Source organism: Suncus etruscus, chromosome 1 (genome assembly GCF_024139225.1).
Source record: "Suncus etruscus isolate mSunEtr1 chromosome 1, mSunEtr1.pri.cur, whole genome shotgun sequence".
NCBI lineage: Eukaryota > Metazoa > Chordata > Mammalia > Eulipotyphla > Soricidae > Suncus > Suncus etruscus.
Window position 1 is genome coordinate 125654308 of NC_064848.1, and position 25886 is coordinate 125680193.

Consider the following 25886-nt stretch of genomic DNA (forward strand, 5'->3'; position numbering starts at 1 on the left):
ATACAATAAGCTATTATTATTTCCTGATTAACATATGAAATTGAGGTTAGAATTATTTAACAAATTGGCATAAATCACATAGCAAATTCTTCCACACTTTATAGAAATATTAAATATATTATCTCTCTATGAGAGGAAGTCTACAAATATGCAGACAATGTTTTCTTCAACATCATTAAAAATAGTCTATTCCAGTCTACACTCCTTACTGTCAAATATTTTAAATGAGGAAAAATCGCTTTTATTTTTTATTGTATTATTTCTTAAAATAAAGCAACTCATCTAAGTGTTTAGTAAATAAATGCAGAAACTATCACTTTCTAATTTAGAATTAAGATAGAGATTTTCTCTAAAAGTATTAAGATGATAAAAAGTACTATAAGTTTAACATTATAATATGCCTTACTTATGTTAGGAGATAAGTTTTTGTTATGAGATAGGCAGCACTGTGGATTAAGAAATACAGAAAAGGAAGGAATACAACTTAAATGTGATTTTTGCTCTGTTGACCTATTGTTTCAATGAGTCTCCCTTGTATTTTTCATTTATGCCATTTTATGCTGTACTTACAGATTACTTTGTAGGGGTATCTTACTTAAGTATTGAATTCAAGTCTTTTGCAAACAGACTAAAAGTAATATTAGGACATTTGGTCCTATATTTTAAAAGCTTCCTTTCCACCTCTTTCTTTTGGGTGTATTAAGCCAGATTCAAATATATTCTTAGTTTAACTTGCTTTGTTCTTCTCCCTATGTAAAGTTGCCTGCAAATTATTCCTGTTCTATTCTCAGAACTAATCTCATTAAGGCAGGAATTATTTATTCCTGGGTTATTTATTCAAATAAATGTTTTGGAATTTATCAAGACTAATTCCATCCTAACAGGCTGCTCCAATTTTCATGACTGATCTTAAATCTTCAATCTGAAGTTCCCAAATGTCCTCATGTGTAAAGTCGACTGTTACTCTTAAATTCCTGATCTAATCACTTTTCATAGTATCTTAATTACTCTTAGGAAACAGTGGGAACTAATTGATACTACCTTATTTTCTGGTAAGCGGAGATATTTTTAAATGCAGGGAACAGGTTTTGCAGGACAGGGGTCTAGGCCCATCCTTGGCACTCCATGCCCCCAGGCAGCAATAGAAGTGACCTCAACTGAAAATAGACCTTGGATTGTCATGTGTTCAAAACCAAAGAAAGAGAAAGAGGAAATAAAATGGAGGAGAAAATAAGGAAGAAGAGAAAAAAGAGATTAAGAAAAAAGAGGAAGAAGAGAAGGAAAAGGAAAGGAGGAGGAGGAAGGAGAGAAATAAGAAGAAATAAGAAATCTGGACTATAAACTTTCTGATCTGAAGCTAAGGATCTGGGTTTTCATCTTCCATCATATGACAGTCATGGGTAAGAATTGCTCCATAGGCCCTAACCTCCTAGCTTTGCGCTTGTGGCAAATCCTGTAGCTCAAGAGCATTCTTCCTGTTCAGTATTTTGATTATATGAAGCAGGATAAAAAGTACTGATACATAGCAATAATACAAGTGATCCATGAGGATCTGATCAGAACATTTGCAGTTTTTTGTTATTGCTCTATGTAGAGAAAACTGAGTATTCTGCCATATGTACCTACCTCATACATACATACATATCTCAACTTGTCTTAATTGATGCATCTAGACACAAGAAAAAATAAAATGTAAGAGAAAAGCCTTAGGAGGGTTATAGGAAAGATAGCAGAGCTAGAACATTGATAGAGGTATGGCGAGATATCTTTTTACTTACTATCTGTATATTTGTTCCTTATGTTTCTTTCCATAAATTTTTATAGCCAAAAGTCTAACAATATTTATAATATAATATAATTAATATGATTATAAATAATAATATAATTAAATAATAGAATATAAATGATCATATTTTAAAGTAAGAAATTAATGTTTTTTCTTTCATTGTGCAACATCCAGTAGTGCTCAAAAGCTGCTCCTGGTTGGGTGCTCAGAGGCCACTCCCAGAAATAGTAGGGGAACTATGTGCTTCTGCATGCAATGTGTGTATTCCAACCCTTTGACTTCCCAGCCAGAATCTATATTTTTATCCATATTGTTTTTTGAAACTATGCAAAACAATTATATGCATCGATTCATTTTATAAATATTTGTTGAATTAATACTACATTATTTGAATTAAAAAGATGAAGAAGTTGTACATTGTATGACTGAACCTCAATCATGAACAATTTTAGTAACTGTGAAAAAAATAACCAACTGTATTATGAGCAACTTTATAATCACAAGTTTTAAATAAAGTGACTTAAAAAAAAAGTAGTAGGGTGGAAAGGATCAAAAGAAAAAATGAGGTTTGGGGAGGGTGAAAAGAAAGGAGATTTAAAAAGAAAGGAAGAAAGGAAGAGAAAGAAAGAAAGAAAGAAAGAAAGAAAGAAAGAAAGAAAGAAAGAAAGAAAGAAAGAAAGAAAGAAAGAAAGAAAGAAAGAAAGAAAGAAAGAAAGAAAGAGAAAGAGAGAGAAGAGAGAAAGAGAGAAAGAGAGAAAGAAAGAAAGAGAGAAAGAAAGAAAGAAAGAAAGAAAGAAAGAAAGAAAGAAAGAAAGAAAGAAAGAAAGAAAGAAAGAAAGAGAAAGAAAGAAAGAAAGAGAGAAAGAGAGAAAGAGAGAAAGAAAGAGAGAGGGAGAAAGGAAGGAAGGTAGGGAGGAAGGGAGAAAGGAAGGAAGGAAGGAAGGAAGGAAGGAAGGAAGGAAGGAAGGAAGGAAGGAAGGAAGGAAAAGAAAGAAAGAAAGAAAGAAAGAAAGAAAGAAAGAAAGAAAGAAGAAAGAAAGAAAGAAAGAAAGAAAGAAAGAAAGAAAGAAAGAAAGAAAGAAAGAAAGAAAGAAAGAAAGAAAAAGAAAGGAAGGAAGGAAGAAAGAAAGAAAGAAAGAAAGAAAGAAAGAAAGAAAGAAAGAAAGAAAGAAAGAAAGAAAGAAAGAAAGAAAGAAAGAAAGAAAGAAAGAAAGAAGAAAGAAAGAAAGAAAGAAAGAAAGAAAGAAAGAAAGAAAGAAAGAAAGAAAGAAAGAAAGAAAGAAAGAAAGAAAGAAAGAAAGAAAGAAAGAAAGAAAGAAAGAAAGAAAGAAAGAAAGAAAGAAAGAAGAAAGAAAACAGTCCCAGAAAGAAAGAAAGAAAGAAAGAAAGAAAGAAAACAGTCCCAGATTGTAGCTCAGAGAGAAAGTGTATGTCTGGCATGTATGAGGTTCTGGGTTCATTTCATATCACAAATTTTTCCCCAACAGAACAGGAGTCCTGTCTTGAATAATAATTGATATTCAGAGGAATAATGTATGCCAGATTAAAGTTAGGGATTACTCCTAAAGAGAAGGAATCTAGAAAGGATATTTTTAATATATATCTGACAAGCTTGTACATGTAATTTAAATAAATAGACATTTCAGTATTTACTTACTTCACTCTAGAGAATTACCTCCAGGATTCTTCCTATTCTATACTTATTTGGTGCTTTTCATGAAGATACAGATATAATTTATCATCATATATATTACATGATGTGGCTATATATAATACATATGTTTTCTATATATTTCTATAGATATAGAACATATCTATAGAAATATATGGATTTTTATATACATTTCTATAGAACTATGCAAGTATATTAAGAAAAGAACATGAGTCTAACTTTAGAATATTGGATTTAAAAATAATAGCTACATGTGCAATTTTTTGTTTTGTTTTGTTTTGTTTTGGGCTACACCTGGCAGCGCTCGGGGTTTTTTTTCCTGGCTCTGTGCTCAGAAATTGCTACTGGTAGGTTCAGGGGATCATATGGGATGCCAGGGATCGAACCTAGGTCGGTACCAAGTCAGCCACATGCAAGGAAAACACCTTACTGCTGTGCTGTCGCTCCCACCCCTACATGTGCAATTTTTAATCAAGTAATCTTATATATCTAGGACTTCGTTTTCCTAAAACTTAGTGACTGCACTAATTAAACCTTAAGATTGTGTTTCTATGAAATTATCACTTGGACATATTTAAATAAGTAAGGACATAAGGAAATTCCATCAAGAAACATACTAACATATAAGTAGGTAATTTAAAATTTAACCCTACCAATGGAAGAACTATTTGAAGAGAGGGATATGCCACACCCTGCAATGTTCAGGGGTTACTCCTGGCTCTGCGCTCAGGAATCACTCCTTGTGGACTCTGGGGACATAGAAAGTATTAGGGATTAAAATCGGGTTAGCAGCATAAAAGGCAAATTCCCTACACATTATACTATTGCTTCACTGTCCATAATGAACTTTAAAAAAAAAAACAGGTTTTGGTTAAATAAAGAAGATCGAGATTATGCCACTATTAAGTAGAATAATGGTGAGTTTAGAAATGGAAAAAATAAAAGTTAACATTATCAAAATATAAAATTGTGTGAGGGAAGGATATTTTGTTTCTTTTCTCTTCATCATAGAATAATTGATCGTCTAGAATACAATACATTTCTACTTGCAATCATATAATTCCATTTATATCAATTTGCATATTATAATTCTACCAGAACCCCCAGTTTATGCAAAATTTTTTGTGGTTTTTTGGGTCACACCCGGCAGTGCTCAGGGGTTATTCCTGGCTCCAGGCTCAGAAATTGCTCCTGGCAGGCACGGGGGGACCATATGGGACGCCAGGATTTGAACCGATGACCTCCTGCATGAAAGGCAAATGCCTTACCTCCATGCTATCTCTCCGGCCCCTGTTTATGCAAATTCTAAAATTCTTTTTGACTATATTGAAAGTGGTATTGGTAGGGTTTTTGAAAGGGCTATGAGAAATAATACATAATTGCTGGTGCGTCATTATAGGAAGCTACACAAAAAATATCACCAAGGATGCAACTGTAAACAAAGTCTGACTCAAATTATGATAAAACATTACCAGATTTGGGTGAGGTTCTTAGAGGAAGGAAGTAATCAGTTCAGCAACATTTACTACTGAGTATCCACTCTGTACAAATTCTTGATATTTGGCATTTCTAAGAAAAAATATTTTAAAAAAGAAGAAAAATAATCTGGAAATACTGTTGATTTTATTCAAGAATTGTTGAATAGAATTAATGGAAGAGGGAGCAAAGATTTAGTAAATTGGCAAAGGTGCTTGCTTTGCTGACTTGGGCTTAATACTCTCTACCTGAGCACCACCAGGAGTGATTCATGAGCACAAATCCAGGAGTAATCTCTGAGATTCATTGGGTGTGACCCAGAAACAAAAATTATGGAAGAGTATTTGCCTTCATGAGTTTTACTTTGTTGCAAGTACATGGCTGTTTTACTTTGTTGCAAGTACATGTCTTCCAGTGAGGGAAAGAAAATTTCCAAGTGGAAAAGACAGTATTCAGAGTAAGATTCTTTGATTTCAATTACACTCAGTCATTTAGAAACTGTTCAAGTTTTGACAAATGAACGAACTCAATTTTTCTGCTCTAAAGTGGATAAAACTGTGCTGAGAAATATCTTGATCCCCTGTATCCCATATGGTCCCCCAGCCTGTCAGGAGCGATTTCTGAGCACAAAGCCAGAAGTAACTCCTGAGCACTTCTGGGTGTGGCCCACTTGAGTTAAATCCCAAGCACTACATGGTCTAGTGAACAGCATTAGAGGAGCCCCATAAACTGGGAATAGCCCCTCACCATTCTCGGGTGTGGCCCTAAAATAACAACCAAAAAAACAGTGTTTGCATGACTTATTTATTTAACCCGTTAAGGTACTCTCCTATGTGTCATTTACATGAAACTGTCAAATTCATTTTGTTAAACATTTCTCATCATAATATGTAACAATGTTCAAAGTTTGTGAACAGCTTGTTTTTACAGAATTAAGTCTTTTAAGAACCATTTTATTTTCAATTGAAATAAAATTGACATATATCATTGTATTAGTTCTAGTTGTACAAATAATGATCAAAATTCGAACTTATTTAAACTAAAAACTTGCTACTCAAAGTGTGGTCTCTAGACCAGAATCATTGGCATCGTTTGTGAACTTTCTAGAGAACAAAAATTTTCAGCCCCATCCCAGATCTATGGAACCAGCCTGGCTGGTTCTTTATACACAGTTCTCATATATATAGGTTTGAAGATAGTTTCACTCTCTAAACTTGAGGCTTCAGAAATAAGAGGTTGACAGATTTAGCAAATAAAAGCAATGAGCTTCCAATAAGCTTTAAAACAATGAATTCTTTTTTAAAAGTATAAATATTTCTCAAATGCTTCATGAGCCATTCTAAAAATATTTTTTCAACGTTCACCCAAAATTCAAGTTTTATCGGCCTTCCTGTATTTAATCTGATAATTCTTTTCGGAAGGGCAAAATCAATGTGTAACCTCATCCCCTTGCAACCAACACCTTTCCCCAGATCCTCAATGTATTTTGTTTAATGAACAGACGGTAATGCTTCCTGGGAACATGTCGCTCTGGTTTTGCTTAATATGGTACATCCCCAGAGACTACTAACATATCCGGCAGACAGTAAGACAGTAACAAATACTTCTTGAGTGAAAAAAAAATCTTTCTAGAGTTATCGGTACCTCTCAGTTATGAACTAGGTTTTGTGTGTGTGTGTGTGTGTGTGTGTGTGTGTGTGTGCATATTTTAATAAAAGCTATTTGTCTCCATTTAAAAGAAAACCAAACAGAACGTTTCAAAAGCTTCTTTCTATTCATAGACTTTTCCACACTGTTAGCTGGCAGAGTTCAGGGCTTGATGGGAACAAACTACAGGGCTCAGAATGTACCCGTCGCAGAGTGCGTCCATCTGGTCACCGGTGGGGAAAAAAAATTCTCTATTCCCAAACAAGCCTGCAAAGGGAGGTTGCAAAAGACTCCGCCCCGCCCCCTTCCCGGGCTCTGGACCGCGCGCGCACGCGTACTGCGGCTCTCCGTCTCCTCGGAGCCCCGCCCCCTCCAGGCTTCGGCGCCTGCGTAGGGGCCCGGGCGGCCGGCCCCGCCCTTGGCGGGGGCGCGCGGCGTTAAGGACCGCTCGGAAAAGGGGGAAGTCAGGTGGCCGCCGCCGCCGCGGTCTGTCGCCAGAAGGAAGATGGCGGATCTGGAGGAGCAGTTGTCCGACGAGGAGAAGGTAAGCGCCGCGAGGGCGGTCGGAGCGCTCGGAGGCGTCGGTCCCGGGGGCCCCGAGAGCGCCGGCGTCTCGGCTCGTGGAGGCCGACCGCCTGGAGGGCTCGGGGGCCGCTCGCCGCCGCGGGGCCTGCTCCCCGCCTTCGGCCCCCGCGGGGTCGGGCGCGCGCACGCTCGGGGCCCCGGGCTCGGCTCCGGCTCCGGCTCCGGCTCCGGCTCGGGCGGCGCGAGGCGAGAGACCCCTGCGGGGCCCGGCCCTGGCAGCGCCGAGCTCGGCCGGCGACGTTGCTCGCCCTCGGCGCCGCCGCCCCCGAGTCGGTCCGGGCTGCGCCCGAGGCCCCGCGGCCCCCGAGCTCCCCGGAGTCGCCCGCCCCGCCCCGGCCCCGCCGCCGACGCCGACGCCCCCGCCCCTGCCCGGCCGCACGACCCCGTCGAACGAACGCCCCAAGTTCGCTCGCTCGCTCGCTCGCTCGAGGCCAGAAATCGGGTCGCTCGACTCCTTCCCTTCGCGGGAGTTCGCAGTTCGCCTCGGACTGTCGAGAGGCCCAGGCCTCCCTCGGGTCGTGTGTCTTTTTTCTTGCAGACTGTGTGTGTGTGTGTGTGTGTGTGTGTGTGTGTGTGTGTGTGTGTGTGTGTGAAATTTGAAATGACACCGTCTGCGGCCCAGACTCTCCCTCGAAGTATTCTTGTCCTATTTTTTTTTCTTTTTTTGGGGGGGGGCGTAGAAAGTCTCAGAATATACATACATACATACATATATACATACACACACACACCACGCAGCAGGTTTTGGAAATGCCCCAGAACATGCATGCATGCATGCAAACACACACACACACACACACACACACACAGCAGGTTTCAGAAATTCTGCTGCAGACCTTAGGCTCGATTCACTTAGGAAGTCGGTTGTGTGTGTGTTTGTGTGTCCGTGTCCGTCTGTCCGACCCTCCTTACACCGAGCTGCAAGTGGGAGACCCCTTTCCCTGGCCTCAGCTCCTTGGCTGTGCGCTCTGCTGAGAGTGCTGACAACCACCACCAGCACAAGCCGGGACGGGGTCAGGCGCCCCAGCATCGGCAGGCCGGAGTGAGGCAGGTCTCCAGATGCACAACATCGGCTCTGCAGCAGTCGCCTTTGTAATCATTGTCGTGCCTGGCCATAATAGCTCACGCATATGTAGGGTTAAGTGGTGCAGAAAAAGATGATTTCAAGGCCCCGTGACACTTCGTTTCCTCTCCTACGGGAAGGGTGGCTGGTAAGGTAACTCAAGTGACCCGGAATCTAGCCCAGGACACAGCATTCGGCGTGGGACCCTGCCATGTGTTAAAGGCCCAAAATAGCTTTAGTTTTTTTTCTAAAGGAGCTAGATGACAAGGTTCCTCATTCTTTGGCACTCGGAGCCCTGAGCACCATTGGGGTGAGGGGTGAGGGCGGGTGTCTTTTCCTAAGCTTGCTTATTAAGTAAGCACCGTGATTGGGGGATAAAATTCAGTGGTGGTTTGGGTTTCATAAGAATATTCATTAGTTGTCTTACATATCTGAGTGCTTTATCGGTAACTTAAGAAAAGCATTGCATAAACTTTCCTGTTAAATTTAAGTGATCTAGGGGCTGGAGAGATAGCAGTGGTAGGGCGTTTGCCTCGCACGCACCTGATTCAGGACAAACGGTGGTTCGAATCCTGGTATCCCATATGGTCCACCGTGCCTGCCAGGAGCAGTTTCTGCGCACAGAGCCTGGAGTAACCCTGAGCACCGCCGGGTGTAACCCAAACACCCCCCAACCCCCAAATTAAGTGATTTAATATTTGGCCACTTTAGTTGTCAGAATTTGTTATTAGAATTTTTCAGGAGGTGGACTTGAGGTTTGGGAATTGAGAAGTAGAGGTGATATTTTGAAACATAGTTAAGTCATGTTAGTCTTTCTGCAATATTTGTGATTTTCAAAAATAAGCTTTTAGTCATTTTCAGCTCTTGGAATTTCCTTTACTGATCGCATATCTAAAGCCCAGAGGCCACATATATACTTTGTATGTGCCTGGCTCTGTGAACAGCACATTACTTAATTTGCTTTTATTAGTGGGCACTGGAAAGTAAGCTTTTAATTGTCATTGTTTTTTTAACTTTTTAATCTTTAGGTAATTCCTTACGAATATCTGAGTATGATAGGAAATGTGGTATCTATGTACACCAGATTTTGTCTGATCTAAAGTTGATGATCTTGTAATATTACACTCACATAAGTTGTTCTTCTGGGCTTATCTCATTTTATTTGTCAACAATTTATTTCGAAAATCGACAGTCATTTTCTTTTTAATAAAAATCGTAATTACACTTGTTTTGTTGAGTTTTCGGGGCCACACCTGGCAGTGCACAAGGATCACTCCTGGCCATGCTCTGGGACCATATGGGATGTTGGGGATCAAACCCAGGTTGGTCACATACAAGGCAAATGAAATGCTCTCCCTGCTGTGCTTATCACTCTGGCCCCAAATACAAATATTTTGAGTTCTAGATTTTCTTTTCTAATTTAATTTTTAAATTCGTTTTGAACAATATTTACTATTATCATTAGTCATTTATGCTACTAGTGGGCTGTCACATATATACCCTATGGTAGGAAGCATTTTAGAAATTAACCTAGAATAGTATCCTTATTAAATTGAATGCATTTTTTTATCCCACCCCTAAATTGTGTACATTTTAAAGGTGACACTGTGAAACCTAATACCCTTTGAGCCTTTTTTTTGTTTTTTGTTTTTTGGGTCACACCCGGCAGTGCTCAGAAATTGCTCCTGGCAGGCACAGGGGACCATATGGGATGCCTTCAGCATGCAAGGCAAACGCTCCATGCTATCTCTCCGGCCCCCTTTTTGAGCTTTCACTCATGGGTGAAATGGGAAAGTTACTTCAAGAAGCACAATGAAGTTTTTCAAAGTTATTTGCTATGTAGTTTTTCCCACAGACTTTTAAAAACATAGTTAAAGAAACTGATGGCCAGAAACCGTTCACATTTTCCATTTCTAGGTCAGCTGTATTATACAGTAAAACATTTTTGTGAATTTAAAATTATATGAACTTGTGGTAGAGAGCTTAAACGAGAAGAACATTTTCAAACCTCCAGACAAGAAAATAGAGAAACTCACTCCAGACTCTATAAGGAAGAGACTTCTCAATTGGTTAGAAAGAATGTTTTTCCTGCAACCACTCCCATCTTCCTCCAGAGATTAGAGTTATCTACTTCCATAGCTGGAGCTCTGTCATTGTAGATGGTGTCTTAAAAAAATACAGAGTGCAGCCTTTACTTTTCTCCTGAGCATCTCTTTTTTTTTTTTAAGTACACATATTTAATTTGCTATTCCTTTACATAAAAGACAGTTAATGAGATGTGTTCAAATGGAACCTACCTAGACAGACGGAGCCACACTCCAGTCTCCTTTTGGCTTTTATTTAACACTTTTCATCTAGACATCCAGGGTTTTAATTTGGGGGCTAGACCTCTCTGTGCTCAGGCCTTCCGACACTGCTCAGGAATCATTCACTCCCTATAGTGCTTGGAGGACTACCCGCAGTGCCAGGGATTGAACCAGATTGACTTCATTGAAGGCAAATAACCATAAACCCTATACTGTCTCTCTGGCTTTTGTGTTATTTTGGAATTTGTATTTTGTTTGGTGTTGGTTTTGAGATGATACCCAGTGGTACTCAGTGATTACTCTTGGCTCTCTGGGTTGGGGGTACCCTATGGGGTGCTGGGGGTCTAACACTGATAAATCTTGTGCAAGGCAGGCAGTGCCTTAGTAAGTCACTATATTGTTGCTCTAGACTCCTACCTCACCCCTTTTTAAAAATAAACTTAAAAAAAATTCTCCTTCCCTGTGACAATGGACAGGTTCATACATACTTTGTTATGCTACTTACCAGGGATTGTACAATTGGCTGTACTCTGTGTTGTATTTGTACCATCCTAACTGCGGTTGCACTCTTGAGTTATGGTACACATGTTGGAGGCTGCATATTTGATTATGTTGCTTACATACTTTGTGTTGCAGTGTTTGCATGCACTTTGTTGTAATGATCACCAGAGATCACTTAATTTTGTGGCATCAGAGTTCCAAAAGTCAGTGTTGCCAGTATCAAGCTAAGTGCCTGTAAAGCAGTGCTGGGATTTAAGCTTCAGTTTCTTTTTAGGCAAATTTTTTACTGGACTACCCCTGGGCCCATACCCAGACACCTAAGTTTTTAAGTCTCAGCTTTATTTCAGTGACCCCAAACTCTGCCCCCACTCTATACTGTGCAGTTGGTTTCTTCGTAGGTACTTGCATCCTCAAAATATTTTTACAGGGGCTGGAGCAATAGCACAGCGGTAGGGTTTTTGCCTTACATGTGACCAACCTGGGACGGACCGGGGTTTGAGTCCCAGCATATCATATGTCCCCTGTACCTGCCAGGAGTGATTTCTGAGCACAGATTCAGGAGTACCCCTGAGCACTGCCGGGTGTGGCCCAAAAACCAAACAATATATATATCTATATATATATATATTACAATTAATGACTTCCTTGAAAGGTTCATTTGTTTATACCAATACACTCTTAAGTTCATAATTTCATATTTACATGAAATTATGAATATATTCATATATTTTATATGTTCAATATATACTATGAATAAATTATGAAATTATGAATATATTGTATGAAATATGAAATATTTCATATTTATGTTTTAAACTTATCCTTTATAAACATTTTTACTGTGTGAACAGAATGCAAATTATTAGTGTCTGTTTTATGGCAGTTAAGGAATAAAGCTAGTTGAGGAAAAAAATAAACCAAGGATGGGGCTGGAGGAATAGTATATAGCAGGTAGGGTGTTTACTTTCTGCATGACTAACTTGGGCTCTATCCTCAGTACACTAATATGCTGTTCAGCCCTGCCAGGAGAGATCCCTGAGCACAGCAAGGAGTAAGTCTGAACTCAGCCGGGTGTGGCCCAAAGTCAAAGAAACAAAAGAAAACAGGGAGGGCTCTGGGGTTAGAAAATTTGGGTCCTTTCCTTCTGTGACATTTTTTTGCTAGTCAGACTTTTATTATATAGTTTCTAAATAGCCCCTTCAGTTTTCTGTATCTGACTGAATACATTGGTTCCTTCCCACACACACACCTTTAGTGTCATTACAAGGAAGCCCAACTCTGCAAATGATGTTGATGACCTTTTATGCCATTCTAACCTAAATAGTTCTGCATTGCGAATATATACTATTATTTAATCATTCTATGACTTTTGTTATCATCTGACTTACTATCTATTTTAGTACTTCCAGTAAATAAATTCATTCTCAGTTTCCTGTAATACAGGTACATATCTTAAATTGCTTCAAATGTACACAGTATCTAGCATGGTAGTTAAACAGTTTGGATTCATGACTTAGCTACTTTGAATCGTAATACTGTTCCCTTTTTGAAAGATTAAAATTATATTTATTAAGATTTAGGCCAGGTCACAAGACTAATTTAATCTGAACTTTGCAATGTACTATCATAATACGTAGTGTTGTATGTTTATATAACATGTTTATGTTTACCTTTCTATGAAACTTCATTGTATAGGAATTCCATTCTTTTGGCATTCCATAATAATAACTTTAGCATTGGGCTGTACGTGATGAATAATTGGTTCTCAATTTATAATAAATAATGCACAAAGGAATCATGAATTTATAAAGTTTAGAGAAAATGTAAGGGACCAGAGGCAGTGAGGCACTACTTACCTGCCTGCATGCATCTGCAGCATCAGCTCTTGTTTATTTCCTCTGAACCCAGAGGTTCCTTGAACTGAACCCTCCTCCACAAAAAGAGAAAACAGAAGTTTCATGAAAGGAGGAATCCAATACTAGAGGCAAGTTTTTTTAGGTAAAACTTTGTGGTCTGCATGTTTTATTTCTGATAGCTCTACAAATGTTAAAGTTTTCTAATCCAGAGGTTCCCAGATTTATTTGACCTCTCATCTCTTTTTAGGGGGAAAATATCCCTTATTATCCATTGGAAATCTTTAAGTGAACAAATAGAAAGTTTCCCCTATTTATACCCAAGGCTACTTACTGCTGATCTTCCTCCATCGCTTAGTGTCAGTACCTCTTAGGGGCAGTATTTCCTATTTGGAAAACATTGATTTAGAAAATCAAATGGAACTCCCTTGAATGCCCTTTGAAGTACAGCAGCTTTGTGTTTATAAAGACAAATTTGCTCTTAGAGTCTTCATAATTATTATAAAATTAGCAGTATTCTTATTCACTGAATAGTAAACTTTACTAAATGCTTATTGGGGTGGTTTTTGTTTTTGTCTTTGTTTTTTATTTTGTTTTTGTGCCTCCTAAGGAGTTCTCTGGATATTCTGGGGATCATCTCTGGGAATTCTAGATAGTAAACCAGATGACTCAATGCTATAGTCCAAGGATATACTTGGATTCTGCAGTGTAGGGGATTACCTGGGCCATTTTGGCAGTGTTCAGGGTCCTCTATGACTGCCCAAGGGAGATGTCCAGGACAATTTGTTGCCAAACCAGAATTCAGCCATATACAAGACATGGGCCTGATCCCTACTGTTCTCTTTGCCTCTCAGCTAGTATGCCTTTTTAATGTAGAAAATACTTATTCCTATTTTATTCGGGAGGTGAAGAAATTCTGTCATTGTACCAAGGAAATGTTAGAAAAAAATACTACAGCAAGCAGAAACTTGATAACTGCTATAATATTACTGGAGTTTTTCAGACATTGCACATTAGAGCATATTTATAGTACGCCTTCAGTGTATTTAAGAAACATAATGGGGGAGGATACACAAAGTAATTTTCAAGGTTGAAAGCCAGTTGAAAACATCAGAATTCTTATTTCTGTGTCCTAGTGAGAAAATCGGAACTCTTGTTTCTGTGTCCGGACCTAAAACTTAGTTTCCCAAAAGTAGTTCTGTTTTTTCAGTTATTTTTTAAACTTTATTATTATTTTTTATTTATTTATTAATTGATTGGGTCTTGGGTCACAAGCGGCGCTCAGGGGTTACCTCTGGCTCTGCGTTCAGAAATTGCCCCTGGCAGGCTGGGTGACGATGCTGGGAGTCGAACCCAGGTCCTTCCCAGGTTGGCTGCGTGCAAGGCAAACACCCTACTGCTGTGCTATCTCTCCAGCCCCCAAAAGTAGTTCTATCACAGATTCATAGGGATCTATAGAAATTCCTATAACCCAGGACAGTTTCACAAATTTTATTTTAAAGGTTAGATATGTACTCTTCATATTTTTTCTCACAACTTTATTTTCATTTTTTCTCCTGTAACTCCAATGATAGTTTTTCTTAAACATTTTGGTTTATATATTTCTGTTAACAATGAATGGAAGTAATTGTGAACTACCATTTTGTTTATTCTTTTATCAAATGTATAGCTTTTGTTTTTTTTTGGTTGGGGTACACTCAGCAGTGCTCAGAGCTTAATCTTGCTTTTTTGATTAGAGGCCTCCTGGCATTGCTCAGTGGGCCATATACAGTGCGAAGGCTAGGACCCAGATTGACTGCAAGCATGGAAGTGCCTTAAATCTCAGTTTTATCTCTCAGCTTCTTCTGTGATTTGGGGGGCACACAGCAGTGCTGAGTGCTGACTCTGCTTAGGGAATCAATCTTGGTGGGACTCGGGACTCCAGGTTCCTAGAGATTGGACCTGGGTCAGCACCTTGTGATTCTGTCATTTCTGAATTGTCATTTTTGAATCCTGATATCAGGATGTAGTTTATACTTAGTAGCTTAAGATACTTTATTGGCAATTTTTTTCCTTTTGTAATGTATGAAATTATTTTATTAAGAAACAGTAGGGACCAGAGAGAGAGCACAGCAGAAGGGCATTTGCTCCGACACCTAAAGAATAATTGATACAAGAGCTGGAGAGATAGTATGGAGGTAGGGCATTTGCCTTGCAGGCAGAAGGACTGTGGTTCAAATCCCGACATCCCATATGGTCCCCTGAGCCTGCCAGGAGCAATTTTTGATTTCTGAGCGTAGAGCCAGGAGTAACCCCTGAGCGCTGCTGGGTGTGACCCAAAAACCAAAAAAAAAAGAATAATTGATAATTTCTTGGGGTTTAGTCAATATTTGTCAAGAACCTAATACAGTGACACGCAACCCTAGTAGTATTTTCAAGTAATGAGAAACTTTCAGTTGCTCTTGACACTCCCATTGCCAAAGAAAATACAAAGACTCTAGGCTTCAGTCTATGCAAAATAAACTAATCCAGGCCTTGCAGCTCGCCCGACGGAAGGTCCGCAGTAAAGATATGCAGCATGTGCCGCACAGTTTTTAGATACTAAAATCTTATTATTAAGGTTTAATTTACGTACTGGCACTTTTGAGGAAATTCTTTGGTTTTGTGCAGCAGTTTGGGCACTCGGGCTCAAAAAGGTTAGCCATCACTGCTCTAATCACTTTAAAAATCAGCCAGTCAACTATCACCAATGTAATATATGTTAGGCACTTGATTGAAATTACAATATTACAGGATACTAGTAAACATCCTACAATGTGCAGGACAGCTATAAGATTGTATAAGATACATGCCTGACTCTGAAAAACACAGGAATAAACAACAGCAGTTACACCTACTAAATAAGTAAATGTCAGGCTACAGAGCTAGCTAACCATGGTCCCCTGAACCCCTCACATGGTCCCCTGAGCCCTTTCACTAGGACCAAGTCAGATACAATCTCTGAGCAGTTCCAAATATGGTTCAACATTAAATAAAATGTATTCACAACCTGTGAATACAAAGCAGGCATTATTATGAACTAAAAAAGAAAACTTATATGAACTATTATCATACATTTCAGTTTCTCCTCAAATTGAACAGTCATAAACACTCTAATTTTCTTTTTTCTAAAAACTGTATTAAATCCTAAAATGTCTAGTTTGCTTTAATACGAAGGTGCTTTCAAGAATATTTTTTTGTGCCATATCAGGCTGTGCTCAGTGCTTTACACAGGGCTTTACTCCTGACTCTGGGATCAAAGCTGGGTCAGCTACATGCAAGGCAAACCTGCTTGCCATCGCCAGAAAGCTAGATGTGGAAGTTACCAATATCAAGTACCTTTTTTATTATCTGGTATTACATATTTAGGGAAACACTTCTTTATATGTGCAGGACTAACTTCTCTCTTCTGCAGCTGTGTAGCATTGACATTACTTTTTGGGGGATAGGGGGTTCATACCTGGCGACTGTGCTTGGGTTACTCCTGGCTCTGTGCTCAGAAATTGCTCCTTGCAGGCTCAGGGGATCATATGGAATGCCAGGGTTAGAACCCGGGTTCATCCTGTGTTTGCTTCGTGCAAAGCAAACACCTTACCTCTGTGCTATTGCTCCGGCCCAGACATTACTTTTTTTCATGCAATCTGAGACATCTCTGACCCTAAAATAACTACCTACTGACATGCTGCAAAAATAAAGTTGTGCTTTGAGTTAATAAAGCCAGAGACAATTTTCTGAAAAATATCTAAATGAGCTGTGCTTTTATTTAGTGGATATTTTGACATTCTTTCTTTTTAAGGGAAAGCATGTGTGGGTTTTTCTTAATAGTGGAATCAACTTTATATGATTCAACTGTAATGACTTTTTTATCCCTCTTGCCTGAACTGTTTACAATGAATTCTGTCTATTCTTTATTGTGGGGATTAGTTTAAAGAAGATTAAATAGTCATAACTACCAGGGTGGTGCAGTATTCTTATTTGGGTGGAGGGGCACCACACCTGTCTGTGTTCATGGCTTACACCAGGCTCTGCTCAGGAGTCACCTGGCAGGGCTAAGGGGACCATATAAGGTGTCACAGATCGAACCCGACTAGAATTCAGACAAGGGTTGATTGCATGAGAGGCAAGTACATATCACTTCCACCAAGTGTTTATCTTTTGAGGAAGTCCATTTTACTTTGCACCATTAAAGACCATTAATTGTTTAGTTAACTAATTTTGTTTTCTAAGTTTTATATGGCAAAGGGTTTTTTTATGGGTCAAGAAGTTGAGAAGAGGGCCCGGGGAGATAGCACAGCGGCGTTGGCCTTGCAAGCAGCCGATCCAGGACCAAAGGTGGTTGGTTCGAATCCCGGTGTCCCATATGGTCCCCCGTGCCTGCCAGGAGCTATTTCTGAGCAGACAGCCAGGAGTAACCCCTGAGCATCGCCAGGTGTGGCCCAAAAACCAAAAAAAAAAAAAAAAAAAAAAAGTTGAGAAGAGCGGAGAAAGTTTGCCTAAAATTGTGTAAGAGCCACAAGTTTTTTTTAACTCAAAAAGAGTTGCATTAAATCAAGATAATCATCCTATAATTTAAAGTCTGATTATTATTTTCACCTAAGTCTCTTATGTAAACTTGAAGTTCGCTTTGTATACAATTCATTTACTAAGAATTTAGTGGTTTTTTTTTTTTTTTCAAAAGGTTTTATTGGCTGCTAAATTTTAGGAGTTTATTTCTAATTCTTTTATTCCTATGAGGGACTTCTAATCTGTGCAGCTTTTATCATGTTTATTAGACTAACCCTTCACCCATTTTTAATGTCATAAGTCTTCTATCAGCCTTCTCTCACTTCAGATCCACTGGAAAAGGAAAACTTTTCAAGTCATAAGGAAATAAGATTAAAGATCTGTGAGATAATCATCTTATTCTCTTCAAATGTTTGGCCATATATTAGCTTATTTGATAGTTTAAAATATATTTTAAATACGGAGTTCCTTGTTTCCTAGTCCCAGATTATATGTCTTAAATTTGAGCTTCTCATAAGTGATACTTGTTTGAATTACCTCCTCTTCACTCTGTTGATAAAGGAGGAGTTCTGTTGTAGTGACATGGGGATGAATGAACACATAAAATTTGACATTAGACAGATGAGATAAATAGCAGTTTATTAATCCCATATACTCATTTGTCCAGGAGAGAGGAATACAGTGGGATACATGTACAGGCCTATATGAGTTGCAGCCAGGAACATGCTTTGTCTTGCTTAAAAGGTAGGTTTTGTGTAACATCACAAGGACAAGTAATTCCTGAAGAGAGTGGCTTTGAATAATTTCAAAGGCTAGCAGGAACAAGCAGAGAACTATGCCAGTTAATCAGTGATAATAATTTTTTCCCATGTATCAGTCATCTCTGTTGGTAGCAGGATTTAAGCTTGAAACAACAGCAGAAATTGCACTGAGAAATAATAGTTGGTAGAATAATTGGAAATGAATATTAGAGAAAGAAGAGACTGAAGGCAGGAACTATTATAAAAATTTAAGAAAAAGTCACCTGGTTGCAATCTATTTGGAATGGAATTAAAGAAGGAATTAGACTTGAAGGAGAACAAAGTATGATCATGTGATTGGAGAGAGAGAAGTGGAAAATGATTTCTAGGTGATGCCAATAATTAAGAACAGAAGGGAGTTGGTGGCACACCCTGAGATATCTTTGAAACTTTTTTTTTTTTTTTTTTTTTGGTTTTTGGCGCACACCTGGGGATGCTCAGGGGTTACTCCTGGCTACACACTCAGAAAAAGCTCCTGGCTTGGGGGACCATATGGAATGCCGGGGGATCGAACTGTGGTCTGTTCTAGGCTAGCACATACAAGGCAGATGCCTTACCACTTGCACCACTGCTCCAGCCCCTCTTTGAAACTTTTTTTTCTTTTTTGGGTCACACCTGGCACACTCAGGGGACCATATGGGATGCCGGGACTTGTACCGCGTTCTCTGCGCCTAAGGCAAATGCCTTACCACTGTGCTATCTCCTGCCCCTCTTTGAAACATTTTTATGGAGTTTTTTTGTTTGTTTTGTTTTTTTGGGGCCATACTTGGAAATGAATATTAGAGAAAGAAGAGACTTGGTGATGCTCAGACGCCCTACTGCTGTGCTCTCGCTCCGGCCCTTTTTTTTTTTTTTTTTTTTTTTGGTTTTTGGGTCACACCTGGCGGTGCTCAGGGGTTCCTCCTGGCTATCTGCTCAGAAATAGCTCCTGGCAGGCACGGGAGACCTTATGGGACACCGGGATTCGAACTAACGACCTTGAGTCCTGGATTAGCTGCTTGCAAGGCAAACACCACTGTGCTATCTCTCCGGCCCCAGATTTTTAATAGATTAATTATAGCTAGAAAATTTGATCCTAAACTTAAGGGAGACTTTGGTAGAAGGTATATTGATTTAAGGGTTGTGATTTCCACGCCACCTACCTTCCCTGTCATAGAATTATGTTATAGGAAGCAGCTCTGTGGAATATTTAAATTTCATACCTCAGATCTGAATTTTAGGCCACATTTTTTTTTTATAACTTAAAGAAAACAAGGAGCCAGTGATATGATCTAAGTGAAAAAGTACATGCCTAACCTGTGTTGAGGCCTGCCTTTGATAATCAATTCAATATGACCTCCAAGCACTGTCCTCATTAAAAAAAATTAAAGTTTCTAGAAAAATGGCTTATAGAGGACTGAATGCTTTGGAAGACACAAGTTATGTTCTAGCTCCAGTACCACATGACCTAAATACACCACATGATATAAGCATTTCAAGGTGTGACCCAAATAATAAGGTAATAATAGTTGTCTTAGAGAATAATTGTAAATATGTTTGTGTGTTCAAAGTACATCCGAAAAGCAAAGCATGAACTCTACCACTTTTACATTCACAGCTTAGATGTTTTTCTTTTCTGAAACAGGCTGTAATAAATTAAGAAATAATTCTGGGGAGATTACATAGAAATAGAACAGAGTTAAGCCTTGTGTGTGGTTAGCCTAATTTTGATCCTTAGTTATACATAGGATCCCTGAGTACCATTGGAAATGACTTAAAAACAAAGACAAAAGACAAAAAAAATCTGAGGGGCCGGAGCAGTGGTGCAAGACGGTAGGGCATTTGTCTTTCACTTGGGAACCTAGGACGAACCAAGGTTCAATCTCTGGCGTCCCATATGGCCCCCCAACCCAGGAGTGGTTTCTGAGCGCGTAGCCAGGAGTAACCCCTGAGCATCACTGGGTGCGGCCCCCACTCCCCCCCAAAAAAAACCAAAAAACTTTGAAAAATTATGGTTTCTTTTATCTTCCTTGGTTTATATAAAAAGTGGAGGTTTATAGACTTCAGAATAAAACCTGAGTAGTAGTCTTGGTTCATGTAAAAAGTATGATCTTAAATGCACACCATTTCTATAAAGGTTTTTTTTTTTGTCTGTATTATCACTTTTATAAGATGAACAAAGTTATATAGTAAAGGAAGGGATGATTCTGAGTTAAAAGGCTATCAGTGTCTGAGAAGTGACTACACTACAATAAAAAGAATACATGGGCATACTTTATACCTTTATAGGGCACAAATAAACTGACATCTGTGTTTCAGAGATATATTTTAAAATACCAGAACTACACATTTTAAAATTTGTTTACATTTTTGGGCTGTATTGGTGGTACTCAGGGCTTACACCTGGCTCTGTGCTCAGGGATCACTCCTTGCAAGGCTTGGAGGACAACCATATGGGATGCATTCTGTTGAACCAAGATCAGCCCCATTCAAGGCAAGCACCCTCTACAGTCTACACTGTACTATCACTCTAGCTCCCAGAACTACACTAATTTAAGTGTATTAATTGTCTGCTACTGTTATTGCTGCTAATAATAGCTAGTGTTATTTATTTGTTGTGGTTCTCATAGCTAATGAATAGTGGAGATGAAATTCAAGGCTGTCAGTCTGGATTCAGACTATGTATGCTGCTGCTTTACCTTAGCGTGTTTTTGATTTTTAATATGATATATGAAAATTAGCAGAGTACATACAGAATTAAATTACTAAAGAACTCTCAGAATATTTCTTGCCACAAGCACCAGAGAGATAATAAGGAACTTGCTGTATATGTAGCTGACCCAGCTTTAATCTTGAACCCCTGGAGAAACAAATGCTGAGCACCACCATGTTGCCCCAAAACAAAAAAAAATTTTATTTCATTAAAATGCTACATTGCATATTGTTTTGTTTGTTTTGTTTTGTTTGTCCTTTTGGGGGGCACACTAAGTGGTGTGCAGGGTTTACTTTTGGCTCTGTAGTAAGTGTTAATTACTCCTTAGGGATTGGAGGACCCGATCAGGTGCTGGAAACCAGACTTAAACAGGCTGTATTGCAAGGCCAGCACCCTCCCTATTGTACTGTTGCCCTGCACCCTCTCTGTCTTAAAATAAATGTTTTATTTTTATAGTTATTCAACTGTAGCTAGTTACTAAGTTACTGAATACAGGGCAAAAGCAACAGAATCCTGCCTAATTGACAAATAGTTGTTCAACAAATATTTGATTTTCTTCTTATTTTTGCCTCTTTTGGCCACACCCAGCAGTGCTTAGTGATTACTCCCAGTGGTGCTTGTACCATTGCTAGGGATGAAACTCAGTCTCTAAGCAAGTATTTGGGGTCTGGCTCTCTTGTCAAGCACCTTTCTACACACTTAGATAAATGCAATATGATTAATTGAAAACAAGGCTTTTCCTCATACTGTCTTTCTTTCCCTTTTACAGTGCTAGACATTAAATATTTTAGAAGATTGAAATTACTGTTGTTTCTTTTATGTTTTTAGGAGGGCCTCCTAACTAGTTTTGAAGGGCTCAGCCACCAGGCCAGTGATTCATTGTGAAGGCTGAAGGATGTGGTGGTGCCAGCAACCACCAGGGCTACTTTATGCTGGGGGACTGGCTTCCTTAAGGGCTATACCTAGAGATGCTTGGCAGACCATGTGGTGGGGAAATAGAACCCAGGTTGCCTTGCATGCCCTCCCTGTACCATCTCTTTGTACCCTAGATGTTTTAAGAGCCCTCATAGTAGATTTTCACTGCCTGGGCGGAAGGGAGTAGCATATTTCCCCATAGGATAAATATGGTGTTACATTTATAGGAATTTTGTTTAAAGAAAGAAAGCTAATGAAATTGCCTTTTCACTTCAAATGTGTAGTTGGTACAGAAATTGAAGCTGAATGGTAAGGTTCATTATATTTTATTGCCTCTAGGACATTGTACTTCCAATATTCAGCTGAGTTTTCTCTGTAAACAGAAAGTAGTTAATGAAAATTATGGAGCATTCAGGATATTAAAAATATAGTATATCTGTGGTTTAGAAAAGTGACTTTTGGTTCAGTTAGCTTTAGTTTATTTAAAGGAAGCATTACATTTCCTTAAAAATTGTGGATTGATAAAATAATGATGAGTAAGTAGAGTAAAAACATTTTCTGACCAGATAGAGCGTTAAGTGAGTCCTGATATTTAAGTAGACTGAAACAAAGACTCAGTTTAGATTTATGCCAATACATTATTTAGGTGTAATTCAGGATGAAAGCAAGACTAGAGTCCTGAATTGTGGATTTTAAAAGTATTTCACTTTTTTTTTTACTATATTTTCATTTTAAAAGCCCAAAAATAGGGGCTGGAGTGTTGGCGTGCTGGCACTAATCTAGGACGGACCGCGGTTCTATCCCCTGGTGTTCCATATGGTCCCCCAAGCCAGGAGCAATTTCTGAGCGCATAACCAATAGTAGTTACCCCTGAGCGTCACCAGTGTGGCCCAAAAAACCAAGACCCAAAAGTAGTGTGGAGAAGGAAGGTCTAAATTCCATATTGGACACCTGGATTCTCTGACTCTGGCCAATCTGAGCAGGCTTTTTACAGTGTAGATTCGGTTCCAAAACATTGTCTAATTTGCCTGCATGAAAGCCTGCTTGAATTGACTGAGTTAGAGCAGCCTTGCAGTGATTGGCCCCTTATCATAGGCACCTTTTCTGGCAATTCCCTGGTGGCGTCAGTTAATCTCCCCCACTACATGAACCAAACAACACCCCATCCTCAGACCCTAGCACTGAATCACCAGCACGGTTAGCTGGGTTTTGCCAGAAGTGGCCCCCAGATCTCCTGAGTACTGTTTGGGAGCCCCCAAGAAAGAGATTTGGAAACTCTGCAGCATGATTTTTTTGTTTGTTTGTTTCTTTAGTGGCATATTGAAACATTTTTCGGGATATACTCGCGTATAAGAGGACCCCCGATTTTTGGTTGACTTTTTTTGTTTTAAAAGTCGTCTTATATGCCGGAAAATACGGTATATATATATCTATATATATTATATACATAAGGTACTTTTACTCCCTTCCCTTGCCTTTGTTTTTTACTGTGATGTCTGGGATTTTACAATGGGTTTTAGTACTTTTACACCTAATTGTAGTACTCATTTGCACTTGTGATATGCCAAGTGTTACACTTGTCAGCATGGAGTGGTCCCTAGCATTCAAAACAGGGGTCTCAAACTCAATTTACCTGGGAGCCGCAGGAGGCAAAGTCGGGGTGAGGCAGGGCCGCATAAGGGATTTCGCTTACCGAATATTCGCAGTAAAAAATCGCATTAGTAAGAAAAAAATCGCATTAAACATTTGCATACCCCGAACGGAACTGCTCGAGGTATACGAATGTTTAATGCGATTTTTTTCTTACTAATGCGATTTTTATTGCGATTATTCGGTATGCAAATAATCGCGAATACTGCGATATTTGAAGGCCAGCCGCGGGCCACAAAATGTTGTACGGCGGGCCTCGAGTTTGAGACCCCTGATTTAAAACCTGGCATTTTACATTGAAAAACGGCTGTCTTTATCACACCTATATATATATATATATATATATATATATATATGTATTAGGATACATATATATACACATATATAGGTGTGATAAAGACAGCCGTTTTATATATATATATATATATATATATATATATATATATATATATATATATATATATATATATATATATTTGGTTTTTGGGCCGCACCTGGCTGTGCTCAGGGGTTACTCCTGGCTGTCTGCTCAGAAATAGCTCCTGGCAGGCACAGGGGACCATATGGGACACCAGGATTTGAACCAACCACCTTTGGTCCTGGATTGGCTGCTTGCAAGGCAAACGCCACTGTGCTATCTCTCTGGGCCATCACCTATATATTTTTAAATCCCTAGACCCTTCTGAAACACTTAATTTTTTTAGTTGTAATGTAATTTATATTCCAAAACAATGTAACAGTCTTAAAATGTTTCAATAAATAATTTTTCAAAATTTCACCTATCTAGGCACCATTCTTACGATATAAGATAATAAACGTTTTCTTATCACCTCAGAAAATGACCTCTCACCTCTTTCTGATTGTCCCTAAACCTTTTCCCAGCTATACTTTAACGTATATCATCATAAATTAATTTTCCTTAGTTTAAAAAGGTGTAAGAGATGGGCCCAGAGAGATAGCACAGCAGCGTTTGCCTTGCAAGCAGCCGATCCAGGACCAAAGGTGGTTGGTTCGAATCCCAGTGTCCCATATGGTCCCCCGTGCCTGCCAGGAGCTATTTCTGAGCAAACAGCCAGGAGTAACCCCTGAGCATTGCCGTGTGTGGCCCAAAAACCAAAAGGGGGGGGGGGGGCGGAGAGATAGCATGGAGGTAAGGTGTTTGCCTTGCATGCAGGAGGACGGGGGTTCGCATCCCATGTGGTTCCCTAAGCCTGCCAGGAGTGACCTCTGAGCGCTGCTGGGTGTGACTCAAAAACAAACAAACAAATAAAAAGTTACAAGAGGCTGGAATGATAGTAAAGGGATCTAGGTGCTAGCCTCTTCATCCTGCCCACCCTAGTTCAATCCCTGGCAATAGTATATAGTTTCCCTGAGCATGGCCACAGGTCACTCCTGAGCACATAACCAGGAAAGTCCCTTGACTGAGTATTGTCTTCTCAAAAAGTCTGGGGTGTGTGTGTCTGCTTTCTATTCAACAACGCGCTTTTGAGTTTCAAGACACTACTGTATCAGTACCCAAATTTATTTGTTCTCTGTTTCATGTATTAAAAGGTTTTTGTTTTGTTTGCTTTTGTTATATATTGTATGGTATTAGAGTTGGGCATTTGGTGTCAGGCATCATACTCAGGGCTTCCAACATAGTAGTCATGTATTCTGTCTTTTGAGTCATATTCCTACATGATATTATGAATAAGACTGCTTAAATATTCTTGTATACTCATTTGTGTCTATTTGCTCATTTTTTTGTAGGTTTACCTAAATAACTAGGAATAAAATTTCTGGATCCTGAGAGAATTTTTTATTTTTTTAAGAGAATTTTTTATTTTTTTTAATGTTTTCTCATATGAAATTACACTACACTTATTGTGTCTTTGGGAGTACTGTCACAGAAGTGATCTTTTGTTTTCAGCATATTAGGATACATGGCATGCTATAACTACAGATAGATATTTGGTAAAGATGTTATGTTACAGATATCCTCAATGTAAAGTTACTATTTATTCTTCTATAATTATCATATAGAGAAATACTTATATATTCTATTGTTTTATCATGCCACAGATTTTATATCCAATGGTGGTTTTGGCTTGCAAGAATTATAGTGATTGCCATGATAATTTTATAATGTTATTCTATGTTTATTTAGATATATAAAATGAGCAATGATTATCATTTAATTTATTGATTAATAGAATGGTTCCCTTTATTTATTCATTTATTTTTTGACTAAAAGGAAGAAAGCCCTTGGGGCTGAAGAGAGTCCAGTGCAGCAGGTAGGGCATGTGCCTTGCCTACAGATGATCTGGGCTTGATCTCTAGCATCCATGTGATCCCTGACTACCAGGAATCAATCCTCTCTCTCTCTCTTTTCTCTCTCTTCCTCCTCTCTCCTTTTCCTCTCTCTTCCTCCTCTCCTTTT

The 25886-nt window shown here is 39.0% G+C and overlaps 1 protein-coding gene across 2 annotated transcripts in view; it reads left to right on the forward strand.

Moving 5' to 3' along the window:
• Positions 1-25886, forward strand: part of CAPZA2 (capping actin protein of muscle Z-line subunit alpha 2) — a 468908-nt gene that overhangs the window by 404659 nt on the left and 38363 nt on the right. Inside the window, exon 2 of one of the 2 annotated variants that reach the window (XM_049771041.1) lies at positions 7053-7125. In XM_049771041.1, coding sequence (XP_049626998.1) covers positions 7087-7125 — 39 coding nt within the window. In that variant the 5' untranslated portion in view covers positions 7053-7086. Of the gene's footprint in view, positions 1-6990; positions 7126-25886 lie in introns of those variants that run through there. The other variant, XM_049771040.1, reaches the window with a different exon arrangement.